The sequence below is a fragment of the Atractosteus spatula genome, chromosome 6, assembly GCF_055471065.1.
Source record: "Atractosteus spatula isolate fAtrSpa1 chromosome 6, fAtrSpa1.hap1, whole genome shotgun sequence".
Taxonomy (NCBI): Eukaryota; Metazoa; Chordata; class Actinopteri; order Semionotiformes; family Lepisosteidae; genus Atractosteus; species Atractosteus spatula.
The window spans coordinates 8,979,305-8,992,474 of record NC_142711.1 but is presented as its reverse complement, the minus strand read 5'-3'; the positions used below and the strand labels follow the sequence as shown (position 1 = coordinate 8,992,474).

Sequence of the window (13,170 nt, the reverse complement as noted above, 5' to 3'; positions counted from 1 at the left end):
CTTTTGAGATGTAAATTGGAGGTTTTACATGATACTGAGTACATTTTACTTCTTTGTGGTTTGAAATGCACTCATCAATGCTGTTTCGTTCTAACCCTGAGATATAAAAACAGCATTGCAATCCCCTTTTCATACCTTTGTGAAACTGTTTATTGTAAACAAATGGTTATAATAAAATGACACATTTATTTATAAGTGCAACAGTTGCATTATTATGGAAAATGTATTAATAAATTATATAAAATGTACTCCCAGTAAACAATTTGTATTAATAAACATGACAGTTCTGCATACCTAGTGCTTTTTACCCTTGATGAGCAATTGATTTCACAATTAACAATAGTCAAAATGTTAAAGAAATCAAATAAAAAGCATACTAAGAGGGGTGTTAGAGAGCATTGAAGTTATAAGCAAAGAAAATAGTGTGCTGCTAGTTTTGAGCATTGCTTACATTTGGCGAGTTACTTAAAATTAAGTGAATTTGTTCTTTGGAGTTTTAAAAAGTTATTGATTCCCTAAAAAGCTGACTCAGATCCAGCGGGAGGAAGACCAGACTGGGTTGGGACTCAGTCCAGAGGCACACTTTGATTGAAACAGATTGTGATCTACAAACACTCTTACACACAAAAAAACCCCCACAAATACTCTTAACATTGCTTAATGAGCCTCTTAAAAGCAACTTGGAAATTAAGAAATACAAAATGCAACACTTTGAGTGGCTCTATGCAGTCCCAAAACACTACATTGTTTATTTCAAATACTACAAAAAAAGGGATGAGAGTGAACTGAACAATATACAGGACGATACTTCTTTCAGATCGAATTGTTAAACATTTACAAGATTAAGAGTGGCCCCAGAGAAATTACCTAATGTGAAGATAATCAACACAAATGAGTTTAATGTGTCTTTTGTTATAGCTTAAAAAGCAATATTTTAATCATGGGAATACAATGTGAAAATATAGAGATGGAAAGCAACATATTTCTACATATTTTTGTGGATCACACAGAGAAGGCTTTTCAGCAACCTGCTGTTTAGAAAACACTCAAAGCGAAAAATAGACTAAACATTAAATTCAACAAGCTTACAATGGCAGAACATAGCCTTCCATAAACAAACACAAACAACACGCTCAATATAAAATAACAAATTAATAAAGCATGGCATATTCGAAGAAACAAATTGAATTAATTATACTTTTTAGAAGGAAGACAACATTTAGGAATTAACATAAAAAATGACATTAAACAACTGAATTTGTTTAGCATTTGTATTATAAAAAGTGAGATAAACAAATGTCTTAGTTAATTAAAATGATTTTATTGATTCCAGATATTGTGCTTCGGAATTTACTCCTAGAAAGTGTCCTGTAAGCTGTGGGTGGGTCACAGCAATCTCTCTAAACCTGCAGGAAGTGTATTACCAGTCAATATTCATTCTGAGAAATCACCCTATTACAGTCTAATCATGCAAGTCAGACACTCATTGAATTATCAAATGCATTAACTTCAGGTACTGACCTCAGAAACATCTGAAATTGAAAGCTTTCTGAATGTTCTTTTTGTGTGTTATGTGTCTGCTTTTTTCCAGACTCTAAAAAAGACTAAGAATTAAATTTCTAACTGTTTACTAGCCTTAAAACATTTTAGTAGACTGCGGGTACTGTATGCCAGCCCGTCAAATGGTTACATTGTTTATAACTAAAAATGAAGGATGAAAATACTTTTTTATGAAGTTCATGATCTAAACTTATGAAGATACAGCAGTACCAAAGTTTTAAAATAACCAAAAGTTCAGTTTCCTACAGTATTACAAACCCTGGACAATTTAACGCTGTCATACTGTATGTCATATTTGATCTCACTGACAATAAAACATGCATATGGCAGAATTACTAACAGCAAAACAATTGTGGGATAGCAAGCTTTGAATTATTTGCACAAAAAATATCACTCCAAAACCTTAAACACAAGAACAGCTGAATATACAATTAGCAGGCTTTGTGTAACTTTGTGTAACCTAGAGTAATTATTTATTGTAATTAGAACATTATTTTCTGAAAAACGTTTGTATACATGCTTTTTTAAGAACATTTTTTTGTAGATTTTAAATCTTCAGTGATATTTAAGGAGAGAAATACTCTCTTGTCCAATGTATCCATTTTTCTTGATACCTACTGTACAAAGGATTTGAAGACTCATCTGTCTTGATTTAATTTCTTCAAGCTTTGTTCCAGAGTGCTTTTGACAGCATACTGTAACTACAAAGGCAATGTAACAATACTGAAGTAGGCTTTCATTAAACTTCTACAAGCAATAAATTAAGTGAAAGAAGATATCTCTAAATTAGCTCTCTCCATTTTCAAAGGTTAAATAACAGATAAAAAGCATATTGGCAACATTCCTGGAAAATAAGTCATAGTGCAAATTAACTTAAAAAAACTCCCTCTAATTGTTCCCTGAAACATGCATACCATGTGTATTCCTGTTACAATACTTTGGCAAAGCAAATGATTACAATTTCTATTAGAAAAGGGATTTGACTTTTTAGATGTTAAAATCTGTTTGTGGGCTTTTATTGTTAATATTTTAAATTCCAATCTTGATTTAAAGGCATTAAAGTCAGAAGACATGAATGAACCAGGAAACGCCAGCAGGTAAGTCATAGGGCTTATAATAAAAGAACAAAAGCACAGTTATAATATACCATGACAGCAAGGAAATAATGAAACTTCTGGCTATAAGCTGTTACGAGGGGAAGGGCAGATTAAAGAAAGAAAAGAATTAAATTCTCTTTATCAGTGTACACATATTAAAACAGCCAGCACTTAAGGACACCAGATGGCCTTACATCAGCTCATACATCAGATTTAGGCTTTTTTCCTCATGTCACAAAAACAACATTTGCACACAAAACGTTATTTTAGCCACCTGTTCTAAAATTCGCACACAATTAGAAAAAAATAGCCATTTGTTTAAGGGGAGGAAAGGCGGTGAGTGCAACTTTTAAGGATTTTTCCTCCTGCGCAAAATCTGTGAAGAACGTTTGTGATTACAGCAAAATCCAAATGATCTCTCACAACTATGCTCTGGATAAGTTCGTGAATTATATTTATCTCGAAAATGAAACCATTTTATTCCTCTGGAGCAAACAGCTTTTAAAATCACAATGCAATGGAAGGTATTAACTCACGTTCAGGAGGGATAACAATAACAAGTCAATCTCACCCAGCTGTTCCTAATCATAATCATTACCGAAATTAGCTATACACTGTATATGTCAAACACGTGCACCTTCTTTTTCCTCTGCATTTTTTTCACACATCCCTCGTCTCTCCCACCTCCAGCTTGCTGCCACCTCCCGATTAACTCCTCTCTCTGAATGGGGTTTGAGGCTCTTTGTCCTGTGGCTTCAATAAGCAGGTTAAATCAGAACTATCCTTCCTAAAATACTCAAACATTCACAAATCATCCGATTCTTGGATGTTGTTGACCCTCATGAAATCAAGTTGTGTGTGAAAGTTTTAGGTTTAAGCACCTCACAATATAGCTTGCAGCTACAGTATATGATTTTCAAAAGCAATACATACTGTACAGTATCAGTCTGAGTCACTAAATGTATAACTGCATTCTTAATACTGATCAGCAAAAGTATTTTTATTGACATTTTAAAAACTAGTTAACCACTGTGTTGTGGTTATTTTACAGTGTACACAATCATTTCTTTAAAAACTTGATATTTACTAAGTGTAACGCTTGTGTAACTTTTAAGAGTGACCGAATAATTAATAGATTTACAGTGTGCCTGAAACCTGTTCATCTGCCTCGTACTGAAAGCAAATGTACTGCAAATAGTTGGATTTCAAAGGAAAGAGTAAGGGTTATTTCCACTCTGAAAAGCAAAATGGATGGAAAAACTACCCTTTCATGTTTGAAGCCTTTTTCCATTCCGCACACGTAAAGAAGGCTTAACGGCCGAAACTTTGTGTTTGTGTTTCTTTTTACTTTTCAGCGTGTAAATTAACTTTTATCTGTTGCTTGATTAGGGAATAAAACATTGCGCAGCTTCTAGCTGGGGACAAACATACTGTATGTTGAAAGGAGGAGTGTCGGGCGATCAAATTTAATTTTCACATAAGTCTGTCTTAAGTGGATAAACCCCGTTTTTATAAATTCACCAGTTCAAAGCATCGCTATGAAACCATATGCTAGCAACTCGTACAGTACGTGACAAGGCGAAGTGTCGCATTACCCCAGTGCTCATCGTTAAAAAGTCCTCAGAGCAAGGATACCGGCCTGCGGGACACTGGCCAAGTTGTGGTAGTGGACACTGTAGTGTGATGCAGCGGGGATCCCATCTGAACGAAACGTAATGCGCATTGAACAGTGTACTGTGTACGTGCAAGGCCAGTTTCAGCGGGCGCGCTGATCTTGCGGCTGGCGACGTTACACGGAGACCCCCACGTTTCTGGGGGCTCATTTTGAGGCTCGCCGTAAACTTGACGTGTCCGAGACCTCAACGTCAACAATCCCTGCACCGTTGCCGGCTTTACTGCGTCTCTACCGGGGTACATAATCACCGCGAAATTTGTGAGCTTAAATACGCATAGAAATTCTTGTAGAAGTGCACTCTCTTTCTGAAATCATTGTATTAAATACTCTGAAGTACAGCGAATCGTTTTCAGTAGTACTTTTTGCGATATTTTCCCAGTTTACCTGTTACTGGATTGGAATATTAATTGTTGTATTAGAATTTTAGTCTCCTAACTCCCCTGATTGAAAATATTGAAGTCTTAAATCCAGTAATCATGGAAGTACCCTGCTAATTGAATCGTTTGTTTTAACTTCAAATATGAAACAGGAAACGCATTTATGCTCTGCAGGTAACTTACAATGCCAGTATTATATATCTTTTGCCACTTGTGAGTCCTTTTCCCCTAGGGAGGAAATAAAGCAAATTCTACATTTCTGTGGTTTTCTAACATAGCCCTTGGCAACAGCAGTAAAATGGGTTAGAAAAACTGAAGTTTCCAAGCTTCCTATGAGAAGTTAATTGAATGCTTATTTACAGGACGACAAAATAAAAGTGTATTTTCACACTCTTTTTCGGTTTGCATGTTGCTGTCCAAATTCAGGTTTAGCTTTCTACAACAGGACAAAATGCCTTGTATTGGCAGAACTCCCTAAGGCTGTAGCAGAGAAACGTCAACATATATAACAGCGTACAGTATGTTTGTTTAAGTAGAGCTGACGTCTGCAAAACGTGGTGTTTGGGGTTTCGGTTGTGGGTTCCCATCGCAATAAATTACCCAGCACATGGAAGCCTCAGTATTTTCCTAAATGTAAACCAAAGGTACATGGATGTAAAATAAATAAAATGGATCTAAAAGCAAAGTTTGCACGCTTAGATGAAGAAGTTCTCTAAATGGTAACACACTGTACACAATATAGCCTTTTGCCAGTGAAACGTGCAGACAACTGAAACAAAGCCTGGCCTCTGTGTGAGAGAACCTGGGCTCTTGTCTGTGCCTGCCACAGCACAGATGCCACCTGGGATACTGGAGTCCCAGCAGGCAGCATGCCAGTGAGGTGCTGAACTCGGGACTTCATGGTCTGATTCCAAGGACTGATTGAAGCATGGCAAGTTACAAGGCAGGGATAGTTTTGCAAGTTAATAACCATACATTGTAGCTTAGTACAGAGCATCCACAGCCTGACCTAACCCACAGCTATTATGCTGTTTTCCAGAATAGAAAATTACCATCAACTGGAAATAAACTGGCTTCATTAATGCTCTCATTGCATCGGCCAAGGCATATCCTTCGCTTGAAGTGCCCATTATGAGCATTCCTCCAGCTGGACACACCAGTAAACTAAACCTCAGGAGTAATTCCAAGGTAACAAGCTAAGTCTCTGTGACTGTGGACTTGAACAGGTTCCAGACTGACTTTCTTGTACATTTACATTGAGTTGGAAGGTGGAGGGTTTGTTTACGACATACAGTATACAGTACATAGTCCTAAGAATGTAAAACTCGCAGCTGCATTAGGGTCACTGCAGCCTGGTATCTTAGCAAAACTGCTGCTTTGTTCTATGTACTCACTTTCCACCAGTTCTTTGAACATCACTGAATTTATTAACAGCAGAGTAGAAATCCTGTGATTTTGACTATGTATTGTCCCCACTGTGATCTTACCTTCTACAAAGTATTTACATAATTTCGGAGACATTCTGCTCCATCCTGATACTGATCGTCCATTTATTTTGGCGAGAGGAACCTGAGGTCGTAACAGGACGCGTGTGAAAAGCCAACTTCACACCCAGACTACAAAACACTTCCGTGCACAGAGTGTTATCAATGTGTGGATTGGATTACCAGACCACATAGTGGAGAAAATTCAAGTCAAGGCTTGAAATGACAACCAAGGACTGTCCAAATAGTCCATTCTTGTCATTAATTATTCTTGTGTTTTCATCTCATTCTGTGCAATAAATGTCATTACAGAGTTACCCAACCTTCTCAAGTGCTTGATAGGGTACAGATGGTGTATTCTGTATCTTGCACATGCTTACTTCTTTTTCGAGGAGTAAACTGCACATAAAGAGATCTTAGGTCTTTGTCATTGCATCCTACGCATCATTAACACCTCCTGAATACTGACAGACAGTTCCTTTGTCTTTCTTTCCCTGGATTTTCCAGTACAGGAAGTCAGGGTCCCTTATAACAAAAGTACAATGCAACAGTGTGTGGTGAAATGAAAAGGATGAGAGGAAATCACACAAAACATTACACACCAAGACAACTGTTAGGGATAGACTTACCTCTAATGGATTGCCTTCATGATGCAATTATACAGGAAGGGAGTAAAGAAAATTCAACACCATGAGCACATTTCTTTCAAAATCACCCCTCAAGATGGCAGTAATGTATGAAAGGGAACTTGAAAATGTATTAATAAAATTAAAATTAAAAGTAATGCTTGTGACTTTAATCATTTTGCACTGCTCATAGCAGGCTTAGGTGCCTCAATTGATGTAATTATTAAGCGATGGAATATTATCACATGATTAGCACAGATGTGCTTGCAGCTGGATAAGAAGCATATGAAGATGTGGAGAGACCTTCTTCAAATTAAACTCCACTACTTATGCCTTACAACACATTGTTTTGTTTTTGTAGGCACAGATCCAAGTATCAACAAACATAAGACAAGCCTTTTGGAGATTAAAAGGGATGAAGCCTGACTTAACTGAAGTTCAAGAAAGCACAAAGAATATAGTCACGTCATTCTTATGTCGTTAATTATTTAACAGCCAAAAAAGATGCAGACATTTACCTAGATCAAATGCAAATTCAGAAGTTAATTTGCAATGTGATATAATAGGATACTATGCTAAAATGGCTAAAATCTCTTTGTGCATTTTCAGTTTATAATTCTTATGCTAACAGACATGGTGGCAAAAAATATACGAGCAGTCAGGATCCCATTTTGTTTCTTCTGACTGTGAGCTTTCAGGTCTGTCATTGGCTCTTGCTCTGATGCCTGGAGCACTTGTGAACATTTTCCATGACAACGAGTGCAATGCAGGGGCCTTGTATCTTTTGTCGCGATGGAGTGTTTTTGAAGTAGCCAAGGAGGTTTCAAGAATAAAGCATCTCTGGCCCAACAGACCCACGAGAATGGCATGCCTGCCGAGGTTACTTCAGATACCGGGTGGCATCACTGTGAACTCAACAGAGCCATCCCCATGGAGAATGCAGCACTTATCAAGTTGCCAAGTCTATTAGCTTACCCCAGGAAGCTGTGAGGAATGTGCTGTGCGAGACATGAAAGCTGTTTCCACACAAAATATGAAGACTGTGGGAACTGATTCCTGCTGACCCAAGGAGTAAGTTCTGGTCTGCATTGAAAGTTTTTGACAAGCGGCTTGAAAAATATTCTGTGGTTTGATGGAGACCTAGTTCACCTCCGTGACCAAATGCACACCCCAAAGATCAAAGTTCAGAAAGCTTTCCCTGACCACTGGTGCACACTATCAATCGCACTTTAGCTGAGGGTGTGAGAGTGGTGTTCAACAGGACCCTGAGTTCAAAACGAACAGCTAAGTGTTATGTTTTCCAGTTCTGGGGAGGACCAACTATGCAGTGATTCCAGTGGGAAATTCATTAAAAGAGGATTTTTAAACCTCATGACACCTTGGCACCCTGATGTCACAGTTGCAGGTTTCTGATTTTTTTTTTAGCGAGTAACAATGGGCATCCTTGAAACATTTATGTCTTGCTTTACTGAATGCTATAATTTTGTGACTCATAATTAAAAGAAAACACATCTTACATTATCCGTCGATAACATCACAATGTTTCAAACCAAACCAAATCATATACAAATTCCTGAAGATCTCACAATCTAACCCTGAAGTACAGCGTACACTTTGTTAAGTGCACTCCAGAGTACTTTATGCAATGATAGAGCAACACTGAAAAAAATAACATTTTAAGGATAAGGTTTAAAAGCCCACAAACTGCGCATATTTGTCTTTGGAATTTTAAACATCAGTCCTAACTTGCAGAATTCCAATGCTTTCCCCTATTACTTAGGTTCCGATCTATAAAAACAATCTAATTCTAAGATTTCTGAGAATGGATTTTTTTCTTTATAAGCACTTTTTTTTTACCGAAGCCTGGGCAAAAGGTTAGATATGTTTTGATATTATCAAAATATAATATATCTGGAACATAATAGCCAAACTCCTGACACTGTTGAATTAAAGGAAAGTCAGGAAAGACAACAATAACAGTGTATCCAAGTAGCATGCAAGTCAAACCTTTGAAGGATAAAAGGTAATTGTCCCTGTTCTCGGTGCATTGAGTGACTCTCCCTTCTAAAAGAACACCCCAAGAACGAGGTCAATAAAGTCCTGTGATCAAGAAAATACTAGCAACAAAATAAGAGAAAGAGGCTGAACTGGACCCCTACCAGTAATCTTCAGTCTTGCCTTATCTCTTCAGTAAACCTAAGGACACAAAATGTATTAATAGAATTTTGTCTTTGATAAGTGTAATTGTTGTAAAGTAAAAACATGTTGAAAATGTCCTATACAGTACATGTTCTTTTTCATTGCTATACTGTATCTCAGCCTCAACAGTAGTACAATATATTTAACTGTAAGTCTCAGTCAAAAATGAATTCCACACATAAGCTAACACCGAGTCTCTACAGTACTGTATATACATATCAATACTACCCTAAACCTCATATGCTCACAACAGTACACTTAACTATTCCTAAACCCTTGCATTGACCTCAGCCCCTTAGTTTAACTAAAGCTAACTGAAATCCTTGTCTGTGCATACCTCAACACTAAGGCTTAACCAAATTATAACATAAAACTAACTGTACTAAAAGTCTATTCCTAACGCTACACACAACATTTATCACAGCACCAAAACCTTATTTGCAATCTTATATCAAATGTAATCTTAAACCAATCCTATTTACACTAAAAGGTTGTACTGCACAGTGTATCTAACATTTGCCAAAACTTAAAACCAAACCTTACCGTTCCTTTACTTTAATATTTCCCAAGACCCTTGACTTCAAACAATTCTTAATCAAAGCCCAACCTATGACAAAATCTAAGATGGCTTTAGTTTATGCAGGAGGTAGAACAATTTCTCCATAAACTAAAATAATGCGGGGGAATTTAAAAGATGTATCTTTGAATTAATTAATGAAACAGTTCATTAAGACTCCAGGATATTTTTCACAGAAAAGCTAGAACAGAAATGCTTTCAATCCTAATACACTTTTCTATATATACTGGAGGAGAAAGAGCTTTAAGTAAGTTTTAAAGTCACAGAATCTGTGGATTTGGGCAGAGCTCTACATATAGTATGTGTGCTGCACACAAGACGTCGGAATAGCCCACAATGTGGAGCCTGGTCTCTATTACGGTATGAGGGCTAGACGTAAGAAGAGTATAATACAGCTCCTAATCTCATATTATGAGATGGATTAAACTCTTGCAATAAACCCTTAAATTATCCATTCAATGTCTGTACATGAGCAGGAGAGCCTTAAAGCCAGGTCTTGATTTCACAGGGAACCACATATGAGTTATGTCCTGATGTACAGTACAGTACTTTCATTCGACACATATGGTTCAGCACTACAGTATATTCATACTGAGGCCAAATTCATACCATAGAAGAAATGAAGGAATTTGTCGATTTATTGATTATTGAGTGAAAAGTAACACCCTGGGGTTTTCTTAATTCCATCAAGGAATTAATGGAGTATCAAGGGCACAGCTGTGAAGTCCACATCCATAATAATTAATAGCCTGATCAAGAGGCATCATATAAATGCTAAATAGGAAATTTTCCAGGACAGAACCCTGTGGAACACGCCAAGTAGGTGAGACCAGATCATATACAAAGGGTTAGTGTCATATCCGTTTAAAACAAATGATTGAGACGTATGTGAATAGAATCAACTCATTCTATTAAACTGAGGGAACACGAATAAACCAAATAAACCAAATATAATTCAGTCTGATTCCATTTTCAAGAAAACTCTTTCCTAACCTTCATCAGCTGCAGGTTTTTGGAAAACTATCAAAATCTTTTTTATATAAAGAGTTCTCACTGAATTAACAACATGATACAAAAAATGTAAATACTAAACTGTTTTGAAACAGAAAGAATTGATGTGGAAACTTCAGTGTTAGTTTTTAAACAACAGTACACAGGTGATGGAATATTTATAAGAACAAATATTTTAGACAATATTTACAGACTATAAAAAACTACCTGAAATAAGTAATAGGTTTATTCCATGTTGAACAAAAGAAGAGAGAAAACACAACGTTTCGGCTGTGGAGCCTTCTTCAGGTGTGTGAAGATATATTTCACATATTTCAGGTATATTTCACTACCTGAAATATATCTACATAGCTACAGTTTTAAGTAGCTAACTTCTATGACATAATGAATGCAACGATAACACAAGTTACTAAAACAGAGTGACAAATGTTTTAAATGCAACTCCAACATTGTTTTTGACAACCCTCAAAAGAAACATTCCTGTCAGCAAAAACATTTTTTTCAACTTAATAAATATCTAATGTACTGGATAATATAATACACATCTTGACAGAACAACATACTGTACACTAAACCTTGAAAACAGGTGTCAATGGCTGGTATGAGTTTTTTTGTAAGATTTGTAAATGTTTCTTTCATAAATTGCAATGTTCTAAACAGTATCTGATTTCAGATAGTCCCTCCAGCCTTACTTCAGCTGGATGACAAACAAACTTTGAATACAGTATGTGAAGGAATTAAACCGTGAAGCCTACAAAAATACATACTGGGGTATACTTTCTGTGGTTCTGTTTGTGGGTGAACTAAATTTAATTGTTTCATGGCACACAGCTGTCTGAAAGGGCTAACTCTCTGTGTTATAATTGTGTGACATTATGTCAAATACTGTAATGCAGTTAATGTATTTGAAAGCAAAACACTTGTATATGTTGTTCACTTGACATGTTGTACATTTCAGTAGCAAGTAAAAACATGTTTAAATTGTTTTATGAAAATCCTTCATGTTTATGGAGGTATTTGCTGCACGTCACACATGCCACTACAAATGTCTCATAAAAAATACATTTTAAATGGGTGTTACTTAAAATTAATGACTCTAAAACCACCAAATTACATTACATATGGCATCCAAGAAGGAAAATTCACACAAGCAAATGATAAGCAGACGCTTAAAGAAGAAGTCAACACAATGGTCGAAGCTGAGGATTTCTATAATGGAATAAAACAAAGTACGCTGCCTTTCAGAGAAAAGGAATCATCAAAAAACACAAAAGTAAAAAAAGAGCACACTAAAGAACCGCAAACCAAAGCCAGCAATTAAAGTTACTGAGCTTGTAGAAAAGATGAAAGGCAAGCAAGCAGCTGTCAGCTGAGATAGTAACCAACAAGAACCTCAATATCTCTCCTTGCACTGTTACTAACAGAGTTACAAGACAGCTGGTCGCTACAGGTCTTAATGAAAGGGTTGCAGCAAAAGAGCCAATGTTAAGGCCTCAAAATAATTTTGAAGATGAACTTTGCAAAGAAATCACACAAACTTGGCACTGGAACATATAATCAAGTATTACGATTTGATGAGACCAAAATTTGAAATGTGTGCAAAACTATCATCACATTTTTTTCTGGATACATTACAAAATGATATACCCCCTTGTGAAAGTGGGGGGGGGGGGGGGGATGGGGGAGACCATTTTAGTGGTGTCTTTTTTTCTGAAGAATAAAATCTAGTACGAACTTTTGTCAACCAAGAAAAATTACAAAAATATGAGCAGATACTAAAACTACATATCACTGAAGAAGTACTGTATTACAAATACCACAAATGCTCTTTTCTGTTGAAAAGTAGGCAAGTAAACAGACTTACAAAGAAGTTTCATGTACATTTTAAATTAATGAAATCAGCTTACCTCTAATGTCATAAATAAAATGCAATAATTAAAATATTACTTACCCGGCGTACCGGTTATTGTAGAGGTAAGCACCCACTGGACATAACAAATTGCTGGAAATCACATAGACCAGAACTGCGGCTTGAACTGTGGTTTTGGCACCGATATCCATAGTTCTAAAAATAATGAGAGTGGAGACACAACAGCTAATATTTCTTAAGAACTTAAGTTTATCTGATGACAAAGTATGCCTAGCGCAGCAGTGCGGCCGTGATTCGCGATTGGCACTGCCGGGGAGCGGTAGGGGTCTGGGCTGCAGAAGAGATGACAAGACGCTGCTGGTGTTGAGGTACATGCAGGTCTACACTGTGCGTGGAAACCTGGATCGCTAGCTAGCACCAGGAGGACGTTTGCCACCCCATTCCTCAGAAAAGAGGGAGATGTCCCTTCTTTTAAAATGTGCCGGATCTCGACCACGTGAGCCGGTGTCTGCGAGGTTGGTAACTGGAGATTCGTTGGGCTTCAGAGAGGAGGAGCAGCGCAGCACACGGAGGGAAAAGCCTCTTCGACTTTTTTTCCCCGACTGTGAATTGGAGGTGGCGTTTGTTACAGGTAATACCTGGATTCGCTACCGAGGTGATTACCTTGATTGCATAGAACCACATACTGTATGTA

The 13,170-nt window shown here is 36.9% G+C and overlaps 1 protein-coding gene across 1 annotated transcript in view; it reads right to left on the bottom strand.

Moving 5' to 3' along the window:
• The window catches only part of cpa6 (carboxypeptidase A6), a 45,095-nt gene extending 32,428 nt beyond the window's left edge, over positions 1–12,667 (bottom strand). The window contains exon 1 of the mRNA XM_088918829.1: positions 12,558–12,667. Within this exon, the coding sequence (XP_088774955.1) occupies positions 12,558–12,667 (110 nt within the window). The remainder of the gene's footprint in view (positions 1–12,557) is intronic.
• Between the last annotated feature and the right edge of the window lie 503 nt (positions 12,668–13,170).